Below are 24,683 nucleotides of genomic sequence, written 5' to 3' on the forward strand. Positions count from 1 at the left end.
ACTAGTACAGCTGGGTACCACTGCCTTGATTCATATTAAGCCACCAGCAGTTTCAGTTCCATTGCCTATGCACCACTAGCACAAATGTTGACAGAGGTAAAAAGGGCAAAGGTCTTAGTGTTACTAAGACAACGGTTTTGACCTCACAGGCCCCCTGAAAGACTCTCAGGGAACCCCAGTGTCTGTGAAATACACCACTGCTCTAAGATAATGCTTCTGTTTCTAAAAGCATATACTTAAATGTACATATGAAAGTAAAAGTGTTAGTTGCTCAGTTGGGTCTGACCCTCTGCAACCTCATGGACTGTATCCCACCAGGCTCCTCTGTCCACAGAATTCTCTAGGCAAGAATAGTGGAGTTGGTTGCCATTCCCTTCTCCAGGGGATCTTTCCAACCAAGGGATGTAACTCAGGTCTCCTGCATTGCAGGCAGATTCTTTACTGTCTGAGCCACCAGTATATACTTAAATGTATATATGGATGTGCATATTTTAAAAATTTTGGGTTAACCTGGATTGAACTCCCAGATCCATCATTACTGGCCATGATGAATCATTTAGACTCTCTGAGCCTCGGTTTCAACTATAAAATGGGGGAAATAACTGTGCTTACCTCATAGGGAAGTCATAAGAATTAAAACAGATTAATTTACATACAGTATTTAGAACTAAGACTAACAAATGTTAAATATTACCACTATTGATTATTTCAGTTAAAAGTAATACACCACATTAACAAATTGAAAGATAAATACCATATGATTATCTCAATAGATGCAGAGAAAGCCTTTGACAAAATTCAACATCCATTTATGATAAAAACTCTCCAGAAAGCAGATAGAAGGAACATACCTCAACATAATAAAAGCTATATATGACAAACCCACAGCAAACATTATCCTCAATGGTGAAAAATTGAAAGCATTTCCCCTAAAGTCAGGAACAAGACAAGGGTGCCCACTCTCACCACTACTATTCAACATAGTTTTGGAACTGTTGGCCACAGCAATCAGAGCAGAAAAAGAAATAAAAGGAATCCAGATAGGAAAAGAAGCAGCAAAACTCTGTTTGCAGACGACATGATCCTCTACATAGAAAACCCTAAAGACTCTACCAGAAAATTACTAGAGCTAATCAATGAATATAGTAAAATTGCAGGATATAAAATTAACACACAGAAATCCCTTGCATTCCTGTACACTAACAATGAGAAAAACAGAAAGAGAAATTAAGCCACAGTCATCAAGACAGTATGGGACTGGCACAAAGACAGAAATATAGATCAATGGAACAGAATTGAAAGCCCAGAGATAAATCCACGTACCTATGGACACCTTATCTTCAACAAAGGAGGCAAGGATATACAATGGATAAAGGACAACCTCTTTAACAAGTGGTGCTGGGAAAACTGGTCAACCACCTGTAAAAGAATGAAACTAGAACACTTTCTAACAGCATACACAAAAATAAACTCAAAATGGATTAAAGATCTAAATGTAAGACCAGAAACTATAAAACTCCTAGAGGAGAACATAGGCAAAACACTCTCCGACATAAATCACAGCAGGATCCTCTATGACCCACCTCCCAGAATATTGGAAATAAAAGCAAAAATAAACAAATGGGACCTAATTAAACTTAAAAGCTTTTGCACAACAAAGGAAACTATAAGCAAGGTGAAAAGACAGCCTTCAGAATGGGAGAAAATAATAGCAAATGAAGAAACAAAGAATTAATCTCAAAAATATACAAGCAACTCCTGAAGCTCAATTCCAGAAAAATAAATGACCCAATCAAAAAATGGGCCAAAGATCTAAACAGACATTTCTCCAAAGAAGACACACAGATGGCTAACAAACACATGAAAAGATGCTCAACATCACTCATTATCAGAGAAATGCAAATCAAAACCACAATGAGGTACCATTACACGCCAGTCAGGATGGCTGCTATCCAAAAGTCTACAAGCAATAAATGCTGGAGAGGGTGTGGAGAAAAGGGAACCCTCTTACACTGTTGGTGGGGATACAAACTAGTACAGCTGCTATGGAGAACAGTGTGGAGATTCCTTAAAAAACTGGAAATAGAACTGCTATACAACCCAGCAATCCCACTCCTGGGCATACACACAGAGGAAACCAGAATTGAAAGAGACACATGCACCCCAATGTTCATCACAGCACTGTTTATAATAGCCAGGACATGGAAGCAACCTAGATGCCCATCAGCAGACGAATGGATAAGAAAGCTATGGTACATATACACAATGGAATATTACTCAGTCATTAAAAAGAATACATTTCAATCAGTTCTAATGAGATGGATGAAACTGGAGCCCATTATACACAGTGAAGTAAGCCAGACAGATAAACACCAATACAGTATACTAACACATATATATGGAATTTAGAATGATGGCAACAATAACCCTATATGCAAGACAGAAAAAGAGACACAGATGCATAGAACAGACTTTGGGACTCTGTGGGAGAAGGCGAGGGTGGGATGATCTGAGAGAATAGCATTCAAATATGTATATTATCAAGTGTGAAACAGACTGCCAGTCCAGGGTGGATGCATGAGACAAGTGCTTGGGGCTGGTGCATTGGGATGACCCAGAGGGAAGGGATGGGGAGGGAGGTGGGAGAGGGGTTCAGGGTGGGGAACACATGTAAATCCATGACTGATTCATGTCAATGTATGGCAAAAACCACTACAATATTGTAAAGTAATTAGCCTCCAACTAATAAAAACAAAAAAAGTTAAAAATGAAACTATGAAAGTATGTTTTCAAAATAAACAGCAATAACGACCTTGGAGAAATCTTCCCAATTAAGAATACCCAATTCAGCTTACTATCTTAAGAATTTTGCCACTATGCAATATTCATTACTGATTATACTTTTTAAATCACTTTTAGACAGCATAGTTTTCAATATTATACCAATTTAATTATACTATTTGATTTATTGACAGGTTGAATAGTTAGTTCCTGCCGCTATTATTTTGGGTATCAGTTGCACCATCATAAAAATGGTGACATTTTCTGACAGTGATTATGTTTCTACTGGGATGATAACTAGCTATGATAGTCCACAATTCTAACTGGGTATTATAATATCTAAATGTGTCCCTGTGCTTAATTGTGTAGTTTTAAAAACACTTACACATTTAGACACGTTCTGAACGGTATCAGAGCTACGTGAAGATCTAGACTCAGGATGAAATCTAGGAAAGGCAGCCTCTGGACTTGATGTCGAGTCTTCGAAGTCGTCACCTAAAGGCATGAAAGCATCAGCAATACCTGTATTTTAAAATTACACAAGTACTATTTTTCTACACAACCAATTCTACTGCAATATTTTACTTTAATTTTAAAGTAATACAATAATACTATACCTTGACTGACTGTCTCATTCTTTATTTCCTTTGAAGATGAGCTGGGATTACCCCTGTTCACAGTATCTATGAAAATTGTATTTATTTAAAAATTTTTTTATTTCAGTAAAAGTATATATTATAAAAATAGAAAAACTTCCCCCCAAAAATCTATATATAAGTAATACTTGAAGCATATAGCTTTCTTTTAATGGTGACAGGGTTGTATACAAACTTGCGTTACTGTGACTTGAAATCAAGCCCTTTCCCAATCTCCATGTCACATTCACACCCCTAAAAGCCTGGAAGTTTCATCATGGGCAAGCTGATGGATTATCTATACCACTGCTCTTGACTACTGACAGGAATACCATCAAAGACTAAATTGAATCTATAGAGTTTATAAAAGTAGCTCATATCTACTCATTACACCAAAAGTCAATTTGAGCCTGATGTGATTTTCTGGATCAGTCTAAGATTGCTCACTGTTTATGCATGTGAACCCATAACTTCTAGGTTATTGAGGAATCAAATGAAAATTTGGAATAGAGATTTACCTAAAATTGCTAGTCAAGAGAAGGTACAAAGCAGAAAAAAAATCCCGTAAGACATCAAAAAATTTCCTTTTTCCACTCCCAGTAGAAAATAACTAGATCTCATAAAATAATTGTATAAAGAGTCACACAAAAGTAGGGCTGTTTTATCATATGAAGTGCTCTATGACTAAGCACTATGAAAGTCTTTTAGAAGAAAAATCTGTTAATTCAAATAAGTTGGTATTGTTTTCATTTAGAAATTCAAGATATGTATTTATCCAAGCCAGTAAATAATTTTTATAGTACTTTTTGGTGACTGTAGTCCATCAAACACAGTTTTTATTCACCCTTTTATAGACTCATGTTCCATATGCTAAAATATTTTATGACTCACAAGACATTAATAGAATCATTTAAATTCTGGGTTACTTAGAAAAGAAATTTCACTGGGGTCAAATTTCTTTTTGACAGAATCACTACTAATACACATTATTCTAGTTGAGTAATAGTTATCACTAATTGATATATATTCGATGTCAATAAGATGATTTGAATAACTTTTAAATATGGTTAATACTTCACTATAAAAATCATCACAGTGACTAGGAAACATTACAATAATTTAATATTCTGCTTCTCTATCAGCAGCAAATATATCAACATGCCTACTTCATTGAAGTGGCACTCCGCTTAGCATCTCTCAGTTTGCCACAGGAAGTAATACTGAGAATTAAACTAAATTATTCTACCTTTGATAACTGAATAGAAGTGCTATTCCAAGTTTAGAGACAGAGAAACAAGAACTAGGCTTTCAGAAAATTAAAACTCTTTCTCTAAACCACACTAATATGCACAGCCATAGTAAGAAAATATTGGTATGCTGGCTACATTCTTCGGTAAATTCTTCTGGCTTAACAGAGGTAAATATAATGAGAAAGACTGTTTCTTCATTCACCACTGTAACTAAATGTTATTCCTCTGAATTTTACACAATTCTAATTGGCCTTTTTGTTGCTGTTGTTTGTTTTAGCATTAGCCACTCAGTTGTGTCCGACTCTGTGGTGACCCCATGGACTCCATTTGGACTTCCCTGGTGGCTCAGATGGTAAAGCATCTGCCTACAATGTGAGACCCGGGTTCAACCCCTGGGTCAGGAAGATCTCCTGCAGAAGGAAATGGCAGCCAACTCCAGTATTCTTGCCTGGAAAATCCCATGGATGAAGGAACCTGGTAAGTTACAGTCCATGGGGTCGCAAAGAGTCGGACACGACTGAGCAACTTCACTCACTCACTCATAGACTGTATCCCACCAGGCTCCTCTTTCCATGGAGTTCTCTGGGCAGGAATACTGGAGTAGTGGATTGCCATTCCCTTCTCCAGGGGATCTATCTTCCCAACTCAAGGATCAAATCCAGGTTTCCTGCATTGCAGGCAGATTCTTTACTTTCTGAGCCACCAGGGAATTGACTGGACATTTAACAAGTGTCATTAATATCTTCATTTTTACATTACAACAATGTCAAATCTAATTAATAGAAATCCACAAAGGTATCTGACATTCTCCCAAAAAGCCATGAGGATTAAGTGTGCTGACTGCCTGCATCATCCTAGTATACTGGCTGAAAATCAAGTCACTGTATATTCTTCATGAATATAATCAGGACTTGCTGAAAGATGGGTGTGGCCAGAAACTACTGCTCATGTCAATATACAAACCAGAGCCTTTTTATTTTGTAGACATAAATCAAAAAGACACTGATGAGGCAGTTGACTGGGTGTCAGAAACTCCATCAGAGACTAACACAAACTTATTTAGTAGTCTGATGTTTTAAACAAAGCATTCCAACACTTCCTTTTCTAGGTACATTTGGGCTTAGGGGAGAAAAAGAAAAATTAACAAATAAACAGGTAAATAGATGACTTGGCTCCAATAAAATTATGATTTCTAATCTCACAAGGTCTACAATGCTGTTAAGCAATCTTAACGTTTAGGTAACTCAGTTAACATTTTCCTTTTCTCTCATATATTTTTACCTCTCACACCTCCTTATTCAAGTTCCTAACCACATTCTCCTTCTGATTCTCACAAATTCTTACTGACTGCTATATTCTCCTCTCATGTCCAGCACCTTATAGTATAACAAGGATATATAAGACACTCCCACATTTTCCACTAGGAACATCATCTGTTAAAACTTTGCTTCACTGAAAGTAAATGCTTACTTGAAACAGGTGATTTTGAACCTGGTATCGCTCCAACAAAGATCAGCTCATCATCATCATCTTCCTCCTTAGTTTCTATTTTCTTCTGCCAAGGTTCCAACTCTTCTTCTTCACATTCCATAAACAGTTCTGCCATTCTGGAATTATCTAATTTTCAAAAAAGAGAGAATCAAATTTTATTTTTCTAAATATTTTCTTGTAATCCATAGTATGATATTTAAGATGTACTTTACTAAGTCTAATAGCAATAATTGAACTGAAATTTTAAAGTCAGAAATGGTAACAAAAATATGAAACTCTGAACCCAATCTCTAAGATCTAAACTAGTAAAATTAAGCTAACTAGGAAGATAATGGATGACAGTAGTTATTTAGTGGCTAATAAATTTTAGGAACAATCAAATCCAATCAAAGTGAGTTTTTAATTTTATTGCTGGAATATAATTATATTCACAAAAAGAGTGTACCTAACTCTTACCCGAAAAAAAACCCCAGACACTTCTGTATTATAATAACAAAAGGGAGATAAACTGAGAATAAGTAGCAACAGGTGAGAGAGATGCTAGGAAAACTGAACCAGATTCAGGGATACTAGGCACAGGGCAACACAGGGATGAAGTGCTAGAACAAAAATAGGATAATTAAGTGAAGCTTATTCCATCCCAATGCAGCATTTCTCACTTGAAGAAACTAAGTAAAGAACATACTGTGGGTACCACCTGTCTATAAGTGCTGACCAATCACAAAGACCTACCAGGAAGCACCTTAAGTGTCTCATTTTTAAATATTGGACAGACACCCAATAAGCACCAGAAATATGATTAAAATCTCCAATGTGAAAGACCAAAGCAATAAAACAGGTCAAAGGACATTAAAACACAGGTAGTACTGAAGACAAGAAAAAATATTAGAAATTATAATCAGCATTTTAAAGATGTAAGACAGGAATGCTATAAAAATTAATATTCAGAGCTAATAGATTAAAAACAAAATAGTCAAAATTCAGTGAAGAAAAATAAAGTGCCAAAATTGAGTAAATATCCCATGCCTCCGGTGCACGCACACATGGTGCAGTGCTAAATTGCTTCAGTCATGTCCGACTCTTTGTGACCCTATGGACAGTAGCCTCCCAGGTTCCTCTGTCCCAGGGATGCTCCCGCCAAGAATACTGGAGGGGGTTGCCTTGCCCTCCTCCAGGGTCTCTCTCCAGCGGCTCCCACAGTGTAGGTGGATTCTTCACTGCTGAGCCACCTGGGAAGCCCCAAATAGCCCGTAAGTGGAACTAAAAGACAAAAAAATATACCTATACTAAATAGAGAAGAAAAATTTGTGATAAATCAGTTTCAAAACTACAACTCACATAATAGAAGTCCCAGAAAAAAAAAAAAAAGGACAGGGAATATAATAAAAGGAAAAATACAAGAAAAAATTCCCAGTTCTAAAGGACATAAATTCTCCAGATAAAAGGACCCACTAGCACCTACCACAATAATCAAGAAAAAACCTACAGTAGATGGACAAATCATGAAATTTCAAAGTGCTGGAGATAAACAGAATATCCTAGAATCTGAGAGGAGAAAGTTAGAAAAATGATTTTAAAAATCTTAAGTGAAAATAACTTTTTCAATTTAGCATTGTATACCCAGACAATTTTTGTCAAGCATAAAATTATATATTCTTTCATCAAGAATTAAAAAAAAAAAGAAAGAATAAAGATTAGCAACGAGGAGTTGCTCCACTCCGTACCGGCAGGAAGCGACATATTGGTGTCTCAGGTCTTGTTGATGCAGCACGAGATTCCCGTGATGAACCTGTTGGACAGCAAGGTCAACTACTTCAGCCCGTCACTGTCTGTGTTGAACCTGGTCTCTGACAAATAGGACTCACTGGGCCAGTGCGCAGACATCAGGAGCTGCCTACCGGCCCAGGACGCCATGATGTGCTCCCAACCGTTAGCCACAGGCCAGGGCCGCGCCTCCACCTGCTGCGGAGTCAGGCGGCCTACCTCTTCTCCGTGCCTTACATGGGCCTACAACAGACCACCCTAGCCTACCTGGACAGTCAGGTTGCAGCAGCGCTAATCCTCCGCTCCAGCCATGAGTACCGCCACTGGCTCCGCTACGCACAGTATGTCCTCTCACACGGTAACGCCTCTACACGACGTTCCCGCTCTCGCACGGGACGTTCTCTCTCGCGGTATTTCCACTCTCGCGGTACCCCTCCCCCCACCTCGAGGCACCCCCCTTTCTTGCGATAGCACCACTGGTCTATGCGCAGGATGTCCTCTCACCCACTACTGCCTCTACACGCGGTACCCACTCTCGCGCGGTTCGTCCTCTCTCGCGGTACCCACCTCTCTTGCAGTACACCCCTCTTTTGCGGTACCACTACTGGCTCCGCTATGCACTGTATGGCCTCTCATACAGTACCACCTCTACACATCGTCTGTGCTCTCGCACGTGACGTTCTCTCTCGCGGTATCTCCTCTCTCGTGGTACCCCTCCCCCCACCCCGAGGCACCCCCTCTCTTGCGATAGCACCACTGGCCTATTCGCAGGATATCCTCTCACGCGGTACTGCCTCTACACGCGGTACCCACTCTCGCGGGGTTCGTCCTCTCTCGCAGTACCCACCTCTCTTGCAGTACACCCCTCTTTTGTGGTACCACTACTGGCTCCGCTATGCACGGTATGTCCTCTCATACAGTACCGCTTCTACATGTCATTCGCGCTCTCGCACGCGACGTTCTCTCTCGCGGTATCTCCTCTCTCGTGGTACCCCTCCCCCCACCCCGAGGCACCCCCTCTCTTGCGATAGCACCACTGGCCTATTCGCAGGATATCCTCACGCGGTACTGCCTCTACACGCGGTACCCGCTCTCGCGCGGTTCGTCCTCTCTCGCAGTACCCACCTCTCTTGCAGTACACCCCTCTTTTGCGGTACCACTACTGGCTCCGCTATGCACGGTATGTCCTCTCATACAGTACCGCCTCTACACATCGTCTGTGCTCTCGCACGTGACGTTCTCTCGCGGTATCTCCTCTCTCGCGGTACCCCTCCCCCCACTCGCGGTACCTCCTCTCTTGCGATAGCACCACTGGCCTAGGCGCAGTTATGTCCTGTCACCCACTACTGCCTCTACACGCAGTACCCACTCTTGCGCAGTATGTCCTCTCTCGCGGTACCCACCTCTCTTGCAGTACACCCCTCTTTTGCGGTACCACTACTGGCTCCGCTATGCACTGTATGGCCTCTCATACAGTACTGCCTCTACACATCGTCTGTGCTCTCGCACGTGACGTTCTCTCGCGGTATCTCCTCTCTCGCGGTACCCCTCCCCCCACTCGCGGTACCTCCTCTCTTGCGATAGCACCACTGGCCTAGGCGCAGTTATGTCCTGTCACCCACTACTGCCTCTACACGCAGTACCCGCTCTTGCGCAGTATGTCCTCTCTCGCGGTACCCACCTCTCTTGCAGTACACCCCTCTTTTGCGGTACCACTACTGGCTCCGCTATGCACTGTATGGCCTCTCATACAGTACTGCCTCTACACATCGTCTGTGCTCTCGCACGTGACGTTCTCTCTCGCGGTACCCCTCCCCCCACCTCGAGGCACCCCCTCTCTTGCGATAGCACCACTGGCCTATTCGCAGGATATCCTCTCACGCGGTACTGCCTCTACACGCGGTACCCACTCTCACGCGGTTCGTCCTCTCTCGCGGTACCCACCTCTCTTGCAGTACTCCCCTCTTTTGCGGTACCACTACTGGCTCCGCTATGCACGGTATGTCCTCGCATACAGTACCGCCTCTACACAGCGTCTGTGCTCTCGCACGTGACGTTCTCTCTCGCGGTATCTCCTCTCTCGCGGTACCCCTCCCCCCACTCGTGGTACCTCCTCTCTTGCGATAGCACCACTGGCCTAGGCGCAGTTATGTCCTGTCACCCACTACTGCCTCTACACGCAGTACCCGCTCTTGCGCAGTATGTCCTCTCTCGCGGTACCCACCTCTCTTGCAGTACACTCCTCTTTTGCGGTACCGCCACTGGCTCTGCTATGCACAATATGTCCTCTCATACAGTACCGCTTCTACATGTCATTCGCGCTCTCGCACGCGACGTTCTCTCTCGCGGTATCTCCTCTCTCGTGGTACCCCTCCCCCCACCTCGAGGCACCCCCTCTCTTGGGATAGCACCACTGGCCTATTTGCAGGATATCCTCACGCGGTACTGCCTCTACACGCGGTACCCGCTCTCGCGCGGTTCGTCCTCTCTCGCGGTACCCACCTCTCTTGCAGTACTCCCCTCTTTTGCGGTACCACTACTGGCTCCGCTATGCACGGTATGTCCTCGCATACAGTACCGCCTCTACACAGCGTCTGTGCTCTCGCACGCGACGTTCTCTCTCGCGGTATCTCCTCTCTCGCGGTACCCCTCCCCCCACTCGCGGTACCTCCTCTCTTGCGATAGCACCACTGGCCTAGGCGCAGTTATGTCCTGTCACCCACTACTGCCTCTACACGCAGTACCCGCTCTTGCGCAGTATGTCCTCTCTCGCGGTACCCACCTCTCTTGCAGTACACCCCTCTTTTGCGGTACCACTACTGGCTCCGCTATGCACGGTATGTCCTCTCATACAGTACCGCCTCTACACATCGTCTGTGCTCTCGCACGTGACGTTCTCTCGCGGTATCTCCTCTCTCGCGGTACCCCTCCCCCCACTCGCGGTACCTCCTCTCTTGCGATAGCACCACTGGCCTATTCGCAGGATATCCTCTCACGCGGTACTGCCTCTACACGCGGTACCCACTCTCGCGGGGTTCGTCCTCTCTTGCGGTACCCACCTCTCTTGTACACCCCTCTTCTGCGGCTCTGCCACTGGCTCCGCTATGCACGGTATGTCCTCTCATACAGTACCTCTTGTCCACGTGGTACCTGCTCTCACGTGGTACGTCCTCGCGTGCACGTATGTCCTCTCGTGCACGCGGTACGTCGTCTCGCACGGTACGTCCTCTCGCACGGTATGTCCTCTCGCACGGTACGTCCTCTCGTGGTATCTCCTCTCGTGCTACCCCCTCTTTCGCAGTACCTCATCTCACACGCATTACCTCGTGAACAAAGGGTTTGAATACCAACTCCCGGAAATAGTGCAAGGACTTACTGGGGCTGGATCACACTTCCACTGAAGTCAGTGGGAGTCCACAGAACTTCAGCTTCCAGCACCTGTTCACTGAGTGCCAGGAGAAGCTCAACCTCCTTACAGACAAGTAGCCTGCTCCCCACTTCCCCCACACACTGAAGGCAGGGCTGCACTGGCCACTGATGCCACAGGAGGTGAGCTATCCTGCAGAGAGCCTCTGTCTTAGGCAGCTCTGCCCACAAGTCTTCCCTCCTTCCAGGGCTTGGAGTTGGGTCCCTGCCCTGCTGCCCCCAGACCAGTGATGCATGCCCAGGCCTGCTATCTCCAGCACGGCCCCAGGCAGACTCAGCCCAGACACCATTAGGGGTGCCAGGCTGCTTCACCTATGATGAAAGAGCCATTTGTGAAGAAAAAACCCAAGACATTAGCGGATTATAGAGACAAACCTGAGACCTATGTAAAAGGAAAGCCTATTCCAGCACACAGGCTATTTTTGTACTAGAATTTGTTAACTTGTAATATGGTCAATAATCAGGATTTCCCTATATAATCAGGATTTCCTTATAAGTCACTCGGACATTGGGCTTCCCTGGTGGCTCAGATGCTAAAGAATCCGCCTACAATGTGGGAGGCCTGGGTTAAATCCCTGGGTTGGGAAGATTCCCTGGAGGAGGGCATGGCAACCCACTCCAGTATTCTTGCCTGGAGAATCCTCAGGGACAGAGGAGCCTGGTGGGCTACAGTCCATGGGGTAGTGAAGAGTCAGACTGGACTGAGCAACTAAGCACAGCACTTGGACATTGGTCACTTGTAAGAAATTTAAACTCTAATTATGACAGCTTCATTGAAAAATAATTGTACTGAAATTAACTTGTCTATCTTCATTTGGTTTTAGTTTTTAGGTGTAAAAAGAGACTGTCTTGGGGGGGATGTGGCATAGGGTGGGTGATTTCTTTAGTAAGTGTAAAATAAATGGACATGCATTAGATAGCAAAAAAAAAAGGAATAAAGGCCAGCAACACCACACAAAATTTACCTCCCATTCACCCTTATTTTCTTAGCAAGACCATATCAAAATATGAGACTTAAGGAGGAAGACAATGGAATGCAGAAAACATAATATCCAACACAATACAAAGACAAAAGAAAGTCCCAGGGCAATAGCTATTTCAAGTCTAGAGAGCAACCTGCCAGAATAGAATTGAACATTACTCCCAAAAGGAATGTCTCTAGGAGACCAAACACATGCATGTGTGCATGCGCGTGCGTGCACGCACACACACACACAATCAAATTGTTAGATTATCTGACAAGTTTTAACATGTAGAAAATCAAGTTAAGAGGTGACAGAAGGGTTTGAGAGGACTTGGCTATAGATTCTAGTAAAATTTAGTGAATTTTAAAAACCAAAAAAAATTTAATTTGCTGGATACATCAGAAAACAATGTTTGTTATGTGGTCATCACAATAAAAACATCAAATATGACTTAACTAGAAATTGAGAAATAACTGCATTGGGAGATGCTTAGGGGGTGGTTCAGTGTAAGAAAATTAAAATCCTGCTATTCCTTGAAGGAAATCATTAGATAATGGCAAAAACTGATGATTCAAGAGACAGCAGTATTTTAAAATTTTAGAAACATGGAAGTAATTATTTCTAACAACTAAACTATTGAAAGTGGATGTTGTGAGAAAAAAAACAGGGAGTACAGAGACCCAGTATGCACACCTCCTTTATTGCTTGCTCTCTCACTCTTAGCTAGATATATGGAGTGAGATGTGGATGGGGTGACAACTTTGAAAAAATAAAAACAAAACAAACTAATAACACTCCAGGGTTCTGACTTAGATGATAATATCCTTTTTTTAAATTAGATAATGCTATTTAAAATTTATCTTTTATTTATTTATTTTCATTTATTTTTTAATCTAATTGACTTTATTTATTTGGCTGCACTGAGCCTTCATTGTTGCACATGGGCTTTCTCTAGTTGTGATGAGCGGGCTTCTCATTTTGGTGGCTTCATTTGTGGCAGAGCATGGGCTCTAGAGGGCCCATGTTTGGCCCAACAGCTTGGGCGAGCAGGCTTAGCTGTCCCCATTTTCCTGGACCAGGGATCGAACCTGTGTCCCCTGCATTGGCAAGTGGACTCTTAACTACTGGACCACCAGGGAAGTCCCTCGCTGTTTCTTTTTTTAAATTTATTTATTTTTAATTGAAGGATAATTGCTTTGTAATATTGGTTTCTTTTCTGCCATATATCACTGTACATGTCTAACTCCAAAGTAAGCTCCCTGAGAGTAGAGAACATAGTTTCTTCTCCCTTTACATTTCCTCCTACACACAGCAGTCTACTGGATATGCAGTAAGCACTTAACTGGCAATATAAGGTAATTGGTAATTGGTAATATAAGGTAATATGGTAATATAAGGGCTAAGAAACTAGGCAAAGTCAGGGAATGCCAAATTTAAAAAAATGAGAGACCCATGTATACTGATAACAAAAAAATTATATCTGTGTTAATACCATGGTCTTAATATGTAGATACATAGGTCTTTCATATTCTTATTAACTGGGTTCTGACACTATCACTATATTCAAGATAGACTGCTGAGTAAAACATTTTAAGGGCACGTAATAGTATCTATAATATGATCTTATTTGGTAATAATTTATATTTAATTTTTTTTTATTTGGTAATAATTTATATTTTTGTCTACACATAGAAAAAAGTTTGTGATTATGTATACCAAACATATATAATAGTTAACTCTGGAGATGAGGAAGAAACACCTCATTTCTATTTTACTGACATTTTTATTGTATGTAGTTCTTGTTTTATATAGTATTACTACAATCCTGGGAGAGGAAATGGCAACCCACTCCAGTATTCTTGTCTGGAGAATCCCATGGACAGGGGAGCCTGGCAGGCTACAGTCCATGGGGTCGCAAAGAGTTGGACACAACTTAGCAACTACACAGATTACTACAATAAATTTAAGAGTTTTTTTGTGTTTTTTTTTTTTCAATATGCCCACCTCCGTCTCTCTCACATTTTCTTATGAAGCAAGGTTATCAATACAAGAACCAAGTAGACTAGTATCACTTGCAGCAGCAATACTTACTTTTTGGTTGAAAAGAGGTGTCGTCGTCCATCAAGTTGCAGAGTCACCTAAGCACTAACACATGACATCAATCAATTTTATGAGTCACTTGAAGTAACACCAAATATACTGAAACATGGTATTTGGGTTTCAAAAATCGTTGGGTTTAATTTCAATTTCCAGAAACTCACCATGTGACTCCAGACAAGGTAGCAAGTTAGGTCTTAGTTTTCTGCCCTATAAAAGTAAAGATACTTACTATTAGGGTGGATTTGTTAAATTAAATGCTAACACATTAAATATTCTTCTCTATAAACAGTTTACCTTTTGAGTTTGATATTTACATACTACTCACTTTCCATAACTGGTTCATTCCTGAATGAAAATTTTTTAAATAAAATCCTGAATGTAAATAGCATTTATTACTTGAAGAAATCTGATAAATTATTTAATTACAAATAATTTTTGAAAGGCATCCTATAAAAATGAGTAATGACCCTGTAATACATGTTTTAGTAAATCTGAGTTTGAAATACTAAGTAACATTAATTTTTAACTTATTCTTCACATTTCAGAAATAATATTATTTTTAAAATGCATTCAAAGGAAATTTTAAGGGTTTTTTTTTTTTTGGTCTCTTACCAATGTTAACTGAAAGGAACAGAAAATTAGTTGGACACACTTTATCATAGATTAATTCATTAAAAAATTACTCATTTCCTTCTGCACTCAATGTAATGTGCTCAATTCTAGGGGGAAAATTGATAGATAAATCATAGGACTTACTTTCACAAGTTTATGATCTAATGTCTATGTTTCTTTGGGCTTTTTAAAACATTTAAACATTTTCAAAAAACATTTAAATTGCTTTTTTAAAACAATAACTTCTGTTCTGAATTCTCATGCACATATCATATTGTTTTACATACAAGATAAGTATGCTTAAAAAATTTCAGCTATTTAAAAAAGTTAAAACTTAAACATCAATAATCTAAAGGATTTAGATAAACAGTTAACTGATTATCCTCAGACTAGCAAAAGCAAGCTTTTTTGCTTCTTCCAATTTCAAATCATTTCCTTTAATCATTAGATCAAAGGGAAAAAAAAACTTAACTCCAGAAGAAGTTCCTGGTAGAAATGTCTGAATTACCATTATAAAATTCTCTAGTGAATTCTGTACTTAAATGTCCCTAGTTCTGAGGTGTGGCTATTGAAACCTCTGAACTGAATTATTTGAATAGTTATTGCTTGTCCCTAAACTAGAATTAAGGTTAATGCATATGTCAAGTACATAGATTCATGACAATTCTTGCTCAGCATTAAGGACCTACTGCTATGAAGAATGGAAAGTGTTTTTTAAGAGTCACCACTGTACAGCCTTTGAAATTCATATAGAACCCTTTTATTAAATGATCATAAACAATATTGTTTGGTACTAAAGGCCTACATTAGTACTAAATGTACAAGTAGTCTATATAATAAACAAGTCATATCTACTGCCTATGACTACAGAGATAGCTTTTGAGGCCAATAGTAGCCACCAAGGAGCCTCAATCAGTGCATTCATAAACACTCTCAGATGCCATTAGAATCATAACTTTAAAGCTACATTACCCAATAAAGCAGTTAAGCCTCCCCAAAGTGATCACCACAAAAAACTCTCAGATCATCACTTCAGAGCTTTGGTGGCAAGGCAAAGAATTCTATGAGAAATTAAGTCATTTGTTAGAGAAATGGAATATCTAGCAAAATATGTAAGGAGTATCTTAGCATTCCTATAACAGCAACTCCAAAGGGTCTCCAGGTTCTGCAACTCGGAGTTGACACCAAAATAAGCAGAAGAGAACTCTCCACCTCAGCTACTGACTCAGGTAGGGATGCCCAAATTCAATAGACTGGTCTTATGCAGGGGAAAATGAATTTCAAGTAACTGACTAATGAAAGACCTCTTGGAGCATTATCCATTCAGGCTTTGGAGACTGAATGTATAAATAATTATGATTTATATATATATATATATATATATATATATCTTGTTTCAGCTCTTATACATCTAAAATTCAGCTATCTTTTAAGAGTTAATTCTACAAAAATTAAAAAAATCTGTGGATTAAAAGAATTACAATAGTAAATTGTATGTTATGTGCATTTTACAAGATGAAATACTTGAAAATATCAAGATGCCATTTCACTCACTAGAATGGTTGTAACTAAAAAGAACTAAAAACATTACTTGTAACTAAATGAGTGACTCCTAATGGATATAAAGTTTCTTCACAAGGTGATGAAAATGTTTTAAATTTGATTGTGGTGATAATTGCACAGCACAGTGGATGTACTAAAATCATTGAATTGTACACTTCAAATGAGTGAATTGTACATTATGTGAATTATAGCTGAATAAAGCTGTTAGGCATATAATAAGCTGATAGGATATAAGCCTGGTGGTGATGGAAAAAGACTACATGGAGAAAGACTACCTAAGAAAGACACCAACAAAGAATAGCAAAGCGATAAGATTACAGAGTAGAGAAAAAGAAGGTAGAACAGGGAGACATTCAAGTTCTGATGTGACACGTGTATATATTGCAAAATGATCACCAGAGTAAGTCTAATTAACATCTATCACTACAGTTGTTTTGAGTGTGTGTGTGTGATGAGGTCTTTTAAGAGCTACTCTCTTGCAGTAGCCTGTGTGCTCAGTTGTGTCTGATTCTTTTCAACCCCATGGACTGTAGCCTGCCAGGCTCCTCTGTCACGGAATTTTTCAGGCAAGAATACAGGAATGGGTTGCCACTTCCTACTCCAAGGGATCTTCTCCACCCACTGATTGAACCTGCATCTCCTGACTTGGCAGGCGGATTCTTTTACCACTGGGAAGCCCCCTGCTCTCTTAGCAACTTTCAAATACCCAGCACAGTCTTATTAATTGTAGTCACGCCATACTATATTACATCCCCAGGACTTATTCTGTAATTAGAAGTTTGTACCTTTTGACCACCTTCACCCAATTTTGTCCTCCCCTCCCCCAATATGTGTTCTGTATCTATGAAATGTGTGTATGTTGTAAAGATTCCACACACAAGGGAGATCACAAGTTATTTGTCTTTCTTTGACTTAGCATAATGCCTTAAAGGTCCACTCATGTTGTTGCAAATGGCAGGATTTCCTTCATTTTAATAGCTGAATAATATTCCATGGAATAATGTGGAATAATATTCCATATTTTCTCTATTCATTCATCAAAAGATGGACACTTAGATTTTTCCATGTCTTGGTTATTAAATAATAACATTATAATAATGCTGCAGTGAACATGGGGGTGGAGATATCTTTTTGAGTTAGTGTTTTTGTGTCCTCTGGGTAAACACTCAGAAGTTGAATTGTTTTCTTATATCAGTACTCATGTTTTTGTCTATATTTACTACTGCATTGTCATCAAGTACTATTACTTTTACTGCTGGTACCTAATAAAAGAACAGAAAGAAAGAATATCTAAATGATGTATTTGTACTAAACAAAGGGAAAAATAACAGTTTATACAAAGAAATGAAGGTACTGAAAAAGTTTAAATAGAAAATTCTTGCTACTACCTAGATAGATATGAATTATGGGTGTGAAAAACTCAATTGAAGTAGTGACTTTGTTTCATCAAAGTGTATTATTCAGTGCTGTAAGGTTGATTTGAATAGTATTGACTTTGCAGTCCTGATTATTTTATGACTGTACAAGCATTCTAAGAATATTTAACTGTTTTAAGTAAGAGGGTATCTGTGAAAATGTTTTCCTTATAATAGGACTTTATTGGTACTGTACTCAAATCCAAGAAACACTGTATTATACTGTGGTTTATTAGACAACTTCACTGGCACCTAAGAACAATTCAAACTCTCAAACCAGGTCTTGGGAACAAATCATATATAATTTAGAAGAAAAACATAGACTCATCATCTTGTCTTTGTCTAAGAAGTTTTTATATTGTGGAAATTATTTTTTGAAAGCCTGAGCACAGGTATATTTTGAGTCTATGTACATTTTGAGCAGATCTTTAATAATTTTACTATTTCTTCCCTAATTTAAGTTTTCAACTTTTGTCTCAGTTGACTTTCATAATTCATCTATATGTAGAAAACAACTACTTGACATTAAGATTTAAAATCATTAGCACAATATTTTGCAAAGCTTGTCTATATTTTAAAACATTTTAACATTAGCTTTTGAGATGGACCACCATTCTAGTAAAATATACTTTCTGCAAAGTGATTTTTATATCATATTCAGAGTAAAGATTTTATCGATAAGGAAATGTTTTTATTGCAATTCACATGTAAAAGATACAACTTGGAGAAAAGACTAGTGCATAGTGGACCTTTCAAAGCCAAATTATATAACAAATACTTAATTGAAGTTTCATAAGATATTCTATAATCACTAATTTCTAAAGTAACCTCAGGAAGTATATATTGTTAATTCACATTTTATAGGAGTAAAACTAAACCACTAGGGAAAATATCAAGTAAAGATATGGAGCACAATTATGGGAACACTAGACATAGGAGCAGAACAACTGAGAGGGAATTTGAAGTCTACCACTTTCTGGTTGCCAAACCTATAGGATATTTAATTGGTCTCTTTGAACTTAGTTTTTCTATCTGTAAAATGAAAACAGTAGTACCTTCCTTGCAGCACTACTGGAAGATTAAATAAAGTACATGAAAAATTATTATACAGTAATTTGCCTTATTTTGCTCATTTCCTTCTTTACTAAAAGTCATACAAGTTGGTGAATATAAGCACTAAAAAGAAACAAAAATTCTAGTTCATGTATAGAACTGTTAAAATATTGTCACAAATAAAGAACGCCAGATTAGTAGTTCTCAAACTTTTTATCTCAGGCCCACTCTTCATTCTTAAATCTTACTGATGACTCCAATGAGCTTTTTGTTTATGTGGATTATATCTATTTATACTTACCATATTAGAAATTGAAACTGAGGAAAAAATTAAATATATATTAACTTATTTAAAGTAATAAAAAGTCCATCACATGCCCATATACTTTAATTAAAATAACTACTTTCAAAAACAAAAAATCTAATAAGAATGACACTGATTCACATTTTTGCAAATGTCTTTAGGATCTGTCCTAATAAAAAGACAATTGGTACTTTTAGCAATTTCTGAAATGTATTTTTTGTTTTTCAAAGAACATACAAAGGAGTACACTATGTCTTATTAATACTTATCTAATAAAACTGGTTTCACTATTTTTTATTCTTATGCAATTATTTCTAAAATGACTTAAAATACAAAAGATGAAAGAAAAGTAGTCCATTGGACCCAGATGGTATGTAGGGATGACTACTTTTCTTGATATATGGTTATTAAAAACACTTCTTAAAAGAAAACTGCTTTGCAAGGAATGAATTAAAAAAGCCTAGATACACTTTTGATACAAATCATGGAGAAAACCAAGTCCTTCTTGAGTCACTATTTAAAACCACCTGACTGAAAATCATGTATATTTTAAGTCCTTCTCTGAAGCAAAAAGAAAATTATTCAGGGTTACATATTTAGTGAATATGTGAAATACTTCTGACCTTCAACAAAACACTTTTGAAATAGAACATTTTCAATATAAATATCCAATAAATATCTTATCTGTCACTAAAACTATGGGCTATTTTCTGTTTACAAAAATTGCTAATCATTTAGGTATTTTCCCTGTATAATAAGAAGAACAGAAATATTTCGGTATGGTTCTAAATGTCCTCTTGAATAAAGAAAACAAATTGAAGAGAAGAGGAGGTACAGAAATATATATCCACTCCCCTTACTTTTTCCACTAAAAGAGCTGTTGCCAAGGAGTAAAACCCTAGGCTGAAAAAATTAGATTGGACTAGAAAACTGAACTGATGAAATGGGTTGAAGAGGAGAAGCTGAAATTTGGACCCCTTCAACATAGAACTTTTTTTCAAATTTTCAACATACTTGGAAATAATATTATTTTAATACTAAAAAGTTGAAAAGATATGAATTCTTTTGTAAAAATTTTTACTTAAGTATAGCTGATTTACAATGTTGTTTTGATATGAAGTCTTAAGTATTTTAAATATAAAGGAAAAGAAAATGGAAAAGTGCTACCTATATATTTTAGGTGAGTTTACTTGCTTTTCCTCCTTAACCACTTCACTCTCACAAAAAGTGGATCATAATATAGTGGACTGAGCATTGGCTAAGGAGTCAGAAGACCTAGGTTCAAGAATTGGTTCTATCACTCTTAGCCGCAAGACTAAGGGTAAAATCTCCTTGAGGTTGTTTCCTCAACTTCAAAACAGTTCTATCAACACCCCACAGCCCACCTCAAAAGAGGTGATAGCAATGAAATGTATAAATGCAAGATACAACTGTAGTGGGATTTGTACCAATGTTAACACATCAAGGGCACATAGCCTTAATTTTATAAGCAAATGGGTGTCTTCATAGGCTTAGTAAAGTTTCTGCTTAAGGAGACAGTTTGAATTTTCACTGTAACCCCCCAAAGCAGGACACATCACAAATGCTAAGATGAGAATTTTGTGGTTAAAACTCTACTTCTCGGTTTTAATTTTATGTTTAATGGCACTAAAAGACATTAAAAATCACTGTTCAAACCTGAAAATAATAAAAGCAAAATTTAAGCTCACAGATTAAAAAAAAACAAACAAACCTAAAAATTCCTTGCAAACAAAGAGAACTCCTTGGATGTAGAAGCTAGTTCACTTGACACTTTCTTCTCCGATCTCTCCTTTTAAAATAGCATTAAAACTTGAGATAAGTTAAGAGGAACTCCCTCCGTGTCTAGAGAAAGATAAAACCTCAGAATGAGATAATTTTTTCCGTCTCATTAAGTAAAACCTGCAATGATCACAGTTAAAAAATTGTGTCTCTAACTCCACGTTTCTCCTCAGGCTCTTCTCCTCTAGACAATAACGGAATGGAGCACGATTTCTACGACGGAGGAGAGGGGTTCCTTTGGCAAGAACAAGGGTGTAAGCACTGAATGACCAGTAACCTGGGTCGGGCGAGTCAGCACAGAAAGGAAGGGCCCAAGGAGGCCAGGAGCCAGAAAGTTCGGGACCCTCTCTCCCCTCTATTCCCAAGACTGAAGAGCCTTGAGGGTGGGCGGGTCTCGCCAAACATCGGCATCATGTGTACAAAAGACCAAAGGGAGTTGCCTCCAGAAAGAAAAGCCAAAACCAGTCTGGGACAGACCGACACTTAGGCCCCCGAGGGTGAGGAGGGAGCAGCAGCAACCCGCGCGGCTCCGACCTGAGGGTGGCCAAACGCTGTCGGCCTGAGGGTGGCCAAACGCTGCCGCCAAGCAACTACCTTTCCGAGATGCCTACCCCGCCGGGCTGGCGCAAGATGGTGGCCCACCCGCCACCGCGCCAAGTCCGTCCCCTCCCCCGCACCCTGGGCAATCCTGGCGACCTATGCCAGCATCCAGACCCTCGACCCAGTCCTCACACCCGGGCCACCTCAACTGCCCTCGGAGCAAAGTGGCCACAGCCTCGCGGGAGAGCCCCTGCCTGCTTCCGCGCGGCGCAGGCGGGGGACACTTACCGCGAGCGGGGCAGGTCAGCCTGACTGGGACTCGGAGGAGGAGAAAGAGGAGGAGGGAAGGGAGGAGCGCGAAAACATTAGGCGGCGACTGCAGCCACAGCGACGGCCCGCAGCGACTCTCAGAGAGGAATGAGTGCCTCAGAAGAGGGCAGAAGTATATAACTAAGCGCGCTGCCTCATGGGTAGACGCCAGCTTCTCCCCCCGCCCCCCAAACATCCGGGTTTCTTTTCTAATTGACCAGGGAGGGCGGGCACAGACATGTGCAAGGCTTTACACATTCTCGAAGTCAGCGGTCCGCTGCTTGTGGGTGGTGGGCTGTGGGTTACAAGCCGTGGGTCAGGGCGAGGGTCTGGGGCTGAAGCAGATCACCTCGGTCAGCCCACTGTCCAACCCGCGTTGCAAACCAGAAATCAGGGCTGTGCATCAAATTTGACCACGTGGAAACGTGAATTCTAGGTCTTCCCAGTGTGTAGGAGCTGGACGCTGCAGTTTGAAAAGTACTGTACCCAAGAGGTGAAGACATAAACCAGATGAGTAAGAGGAATAATTATTTAAATAATTGATTAATTTAACTAAATCTGTTTTTAAAATATGATTTTGGTTGCATCTGTCAGTTAATTCTAACTCTGCCATATAGATGTCTATGATAATTAAAATGTTAAGAAAAACACCTGCCAAGATTCTGCTTGCAGAAACATACTCTAAACAATATATAACAGTATAGAAAGTTTCTTCTCCCAATTTTCCTCATAAGGTCTATGGCACTAGTGGTCATCCTCACAAGAGTTACCAAGACATAAAACTTTGCCTCAATAGTTAAGGAACTATTATTCATGTAAGTTCAAGTAGCCACTGAACTGTACCAATTCTTCTATTTGAGCAAATGTCTTCTTTCTCACCTATACTGCTCTTTGCTACTGGTTCTGATAATAAGCCTTACAAGGAAAGAGAGAAAGTAATTAAAATAACCAGCATGGAAAGTTTAAAGTTCCAGGATTTTAAAGTATTCATAGGTTGCTCCCCACTTCTTTTTAACTTAAAATTTATTTTTTAATTGAAGTATAATTGCTTTACAGAATTTTTTGGTTTCTGCCAAATATCAACATGAATTAGCCATGGGCTACCCTGGTGACTCAGCTGGTAAAGAATACGCCTTCAATGTGGGAGACCTGGATTCGAACCCTGAGTTGGGAAGATCGCCTGGAGAGGGGAAAGGCCAGCCACTCCGCCTGGAGAATTCCATGGACTGTATAGTCCATGGGGTCTCAAAGAGTCATACAGGACTGAGCAACTTTCAGTTCACTCCCTGGTGACCCAAACAGTTAACTATCTGCCTGCAATGCAGGAGACCTGGAAGATCCCCTGGAGAAGGGAATGGCAACTCACACCAGTATTCTTGCCTGAAGAATTCCCATGACTAGAGGAGCCTGGTGGGGTCCTATGGACTGGTGGGCTACAGTCCTTGGGGTGGCAAAGTCAAACATGACTGAGTAACACTTTCACCTTCATGCAGGTGGCCCCTCCCTCTTGATGGGCTGATAAGAAAGCTCAGTGCTCTCTCCTTTGTTGTCAGTAGGAAATTTAAAACTAGGAAGTTTACACTCATGGCACCTTCTCTTTCAGTGCAGGTGGGAAATTTCAAACTCACAGCTCTCCAGCCCTCTGCCTCTTCCTTTGGTGCAAGAGGGAAATTTAAAACTTGCAAATCTACAGCTAGTGAGTTCCATCCCTTAGAGACAATAAAGGCCTAATGCACTCAGTCTGCCTCTCAAGAAAGTCCTGACCATTTTGGCCCCTGTGTTTTCCGTGAGGGTTCCTTGAATAATGAAATTTCTCTCAAATTCTGTACAAGTGTCTGAACCTGCACATCTAAAGTAAAATTGGGAGGAGGGAGAGTCAATCTGCCTCGGAGGGATGAACCAAACCAAAATTCTAATCCAATTTATTCTTTATTTTATTGAAAAATATAATAGCAAAGAAGATTGGGAAACTCTGGTCAGCAAATTTTCTTTCAAAAGGAAATGTACATAAGAAGCCAAATTATAATAAAAAAAGATGCCTGGTAAGAATGGAATCAGCACATGGGAAATTATTTGGATGATTTTGACTAGTCTATCCTTAAAACTCCTCTCCAGGCTTCTGGTTCTTTTGACCAACTGTCCCCATGTTCCTTTATTTCACCCAGGACTACCATTAATCAGGATTTACTCCTGTATAGCCTTTTTGGGAGCAGTTTTTAAACTGAGATAAACTAAAGTAAAAATTCATCATTTTAAAGTGTACAGTACAGTGATCTCTAATATACTTACAATATTGTATAATTATCTCCACTGTCTAACAAGAAAATTTACATCATCCCCCAAAAGAAATTCCATACTTGTTAATAGCCACTCCCAAGTCCCTTCTACCCACATCCCCAGGAACAATTCTGTGTCTCTACAGATCTACCTATTCTGGACATTGCACATAGATGGGATCACAGTATGTAGCTCTTTGTGTCTAGCTTCTTTTACTTACCATAATGTTTTTGAGGTAGGTTCTTCATGTACTAGCCTGTATCAGTAGTCCATTCCTTTTTAATGACTGCATAATATTTCACTGTATAGACGTACTAATTTTTGTTTATCCATTCTTCAGCTGATGGATATTTGGGTTGTTTCCACTTTTGGTCTATTATAAATAATGCAGCTATGGA

General features: G+C 39.8%; 1 protein-coding gene across 13 annotated transcripts in view; it reads right to left on the bottom strand.

The window, feature by feature from the left end:
• ZNF280C (zinc finger protein 280C) overlaps positions 1-22,150 on the bottom strand; it is a 60,665-nt gene extending 38,515 nt beyond the window's left edge. Inside the window, exons 1-8 of one of the 13 annotated variants that reach the window (XM_043896829.1) lie at positions 21,988-22,149; positions 21,092-21,222; positions 14,574-14,619; positions 14,404-14,450; positions 7,882-7,946; positions 6,137-6,283; positions 3,399-3,464; positions 3,167-3,276 (exon numbers count right to left, since the gene is read on the bottom strand). In XM_043896829.1, coding sequence (XP_043752764.1) covers positions 3,167-3,276; positions 3,399-3,464; positions 6,137-6,283; positions 7,882-7,897 — 339 coding nt within the window. In that variant the 5' untranslated portion in view covers positions 7,898-7,946; positions 14,404-14,450; positions 14,574-14,619; positions 21,092-21,222; positions 21,988-22,149. Of the gene's footprint in view, positions 1-3,166; positions 3,304-3,398; positions 3,465-6,136; positions 6,284-7,881; positions 7,947-8,488; positions 8,508-9,046; positions 9,211-9,865; positions 9,904-10,703; positions 10,885-10,980; positions 11,420-14,403; positions 14,458-14,573; positions 14,620-21,091; positions 21,223-21,987 lie in introns of those variants that run through there. The other 12 variants (XM_043896827.1, XM_043896824.1, XM_043896828.1 and 9 more) reach the window with 12 other exon arrangements.
• Between the last annotated feature and the right edge of the window lie 2,533 nt (positions 22,151-24,683).

Source organism: Cervus elaphus, chromosome X (genome assembly GCF_910594005.1).
Source record: "Cervus elaphus chromosome X, mCerEla1.1, whole genome shotgun sequence".
Lineage (NCBI taxonomy): Eukaryota > Metazoa > Chordata > Mammalia > Artiodactyla > Cervidae > Cervus > Cervus elaphus.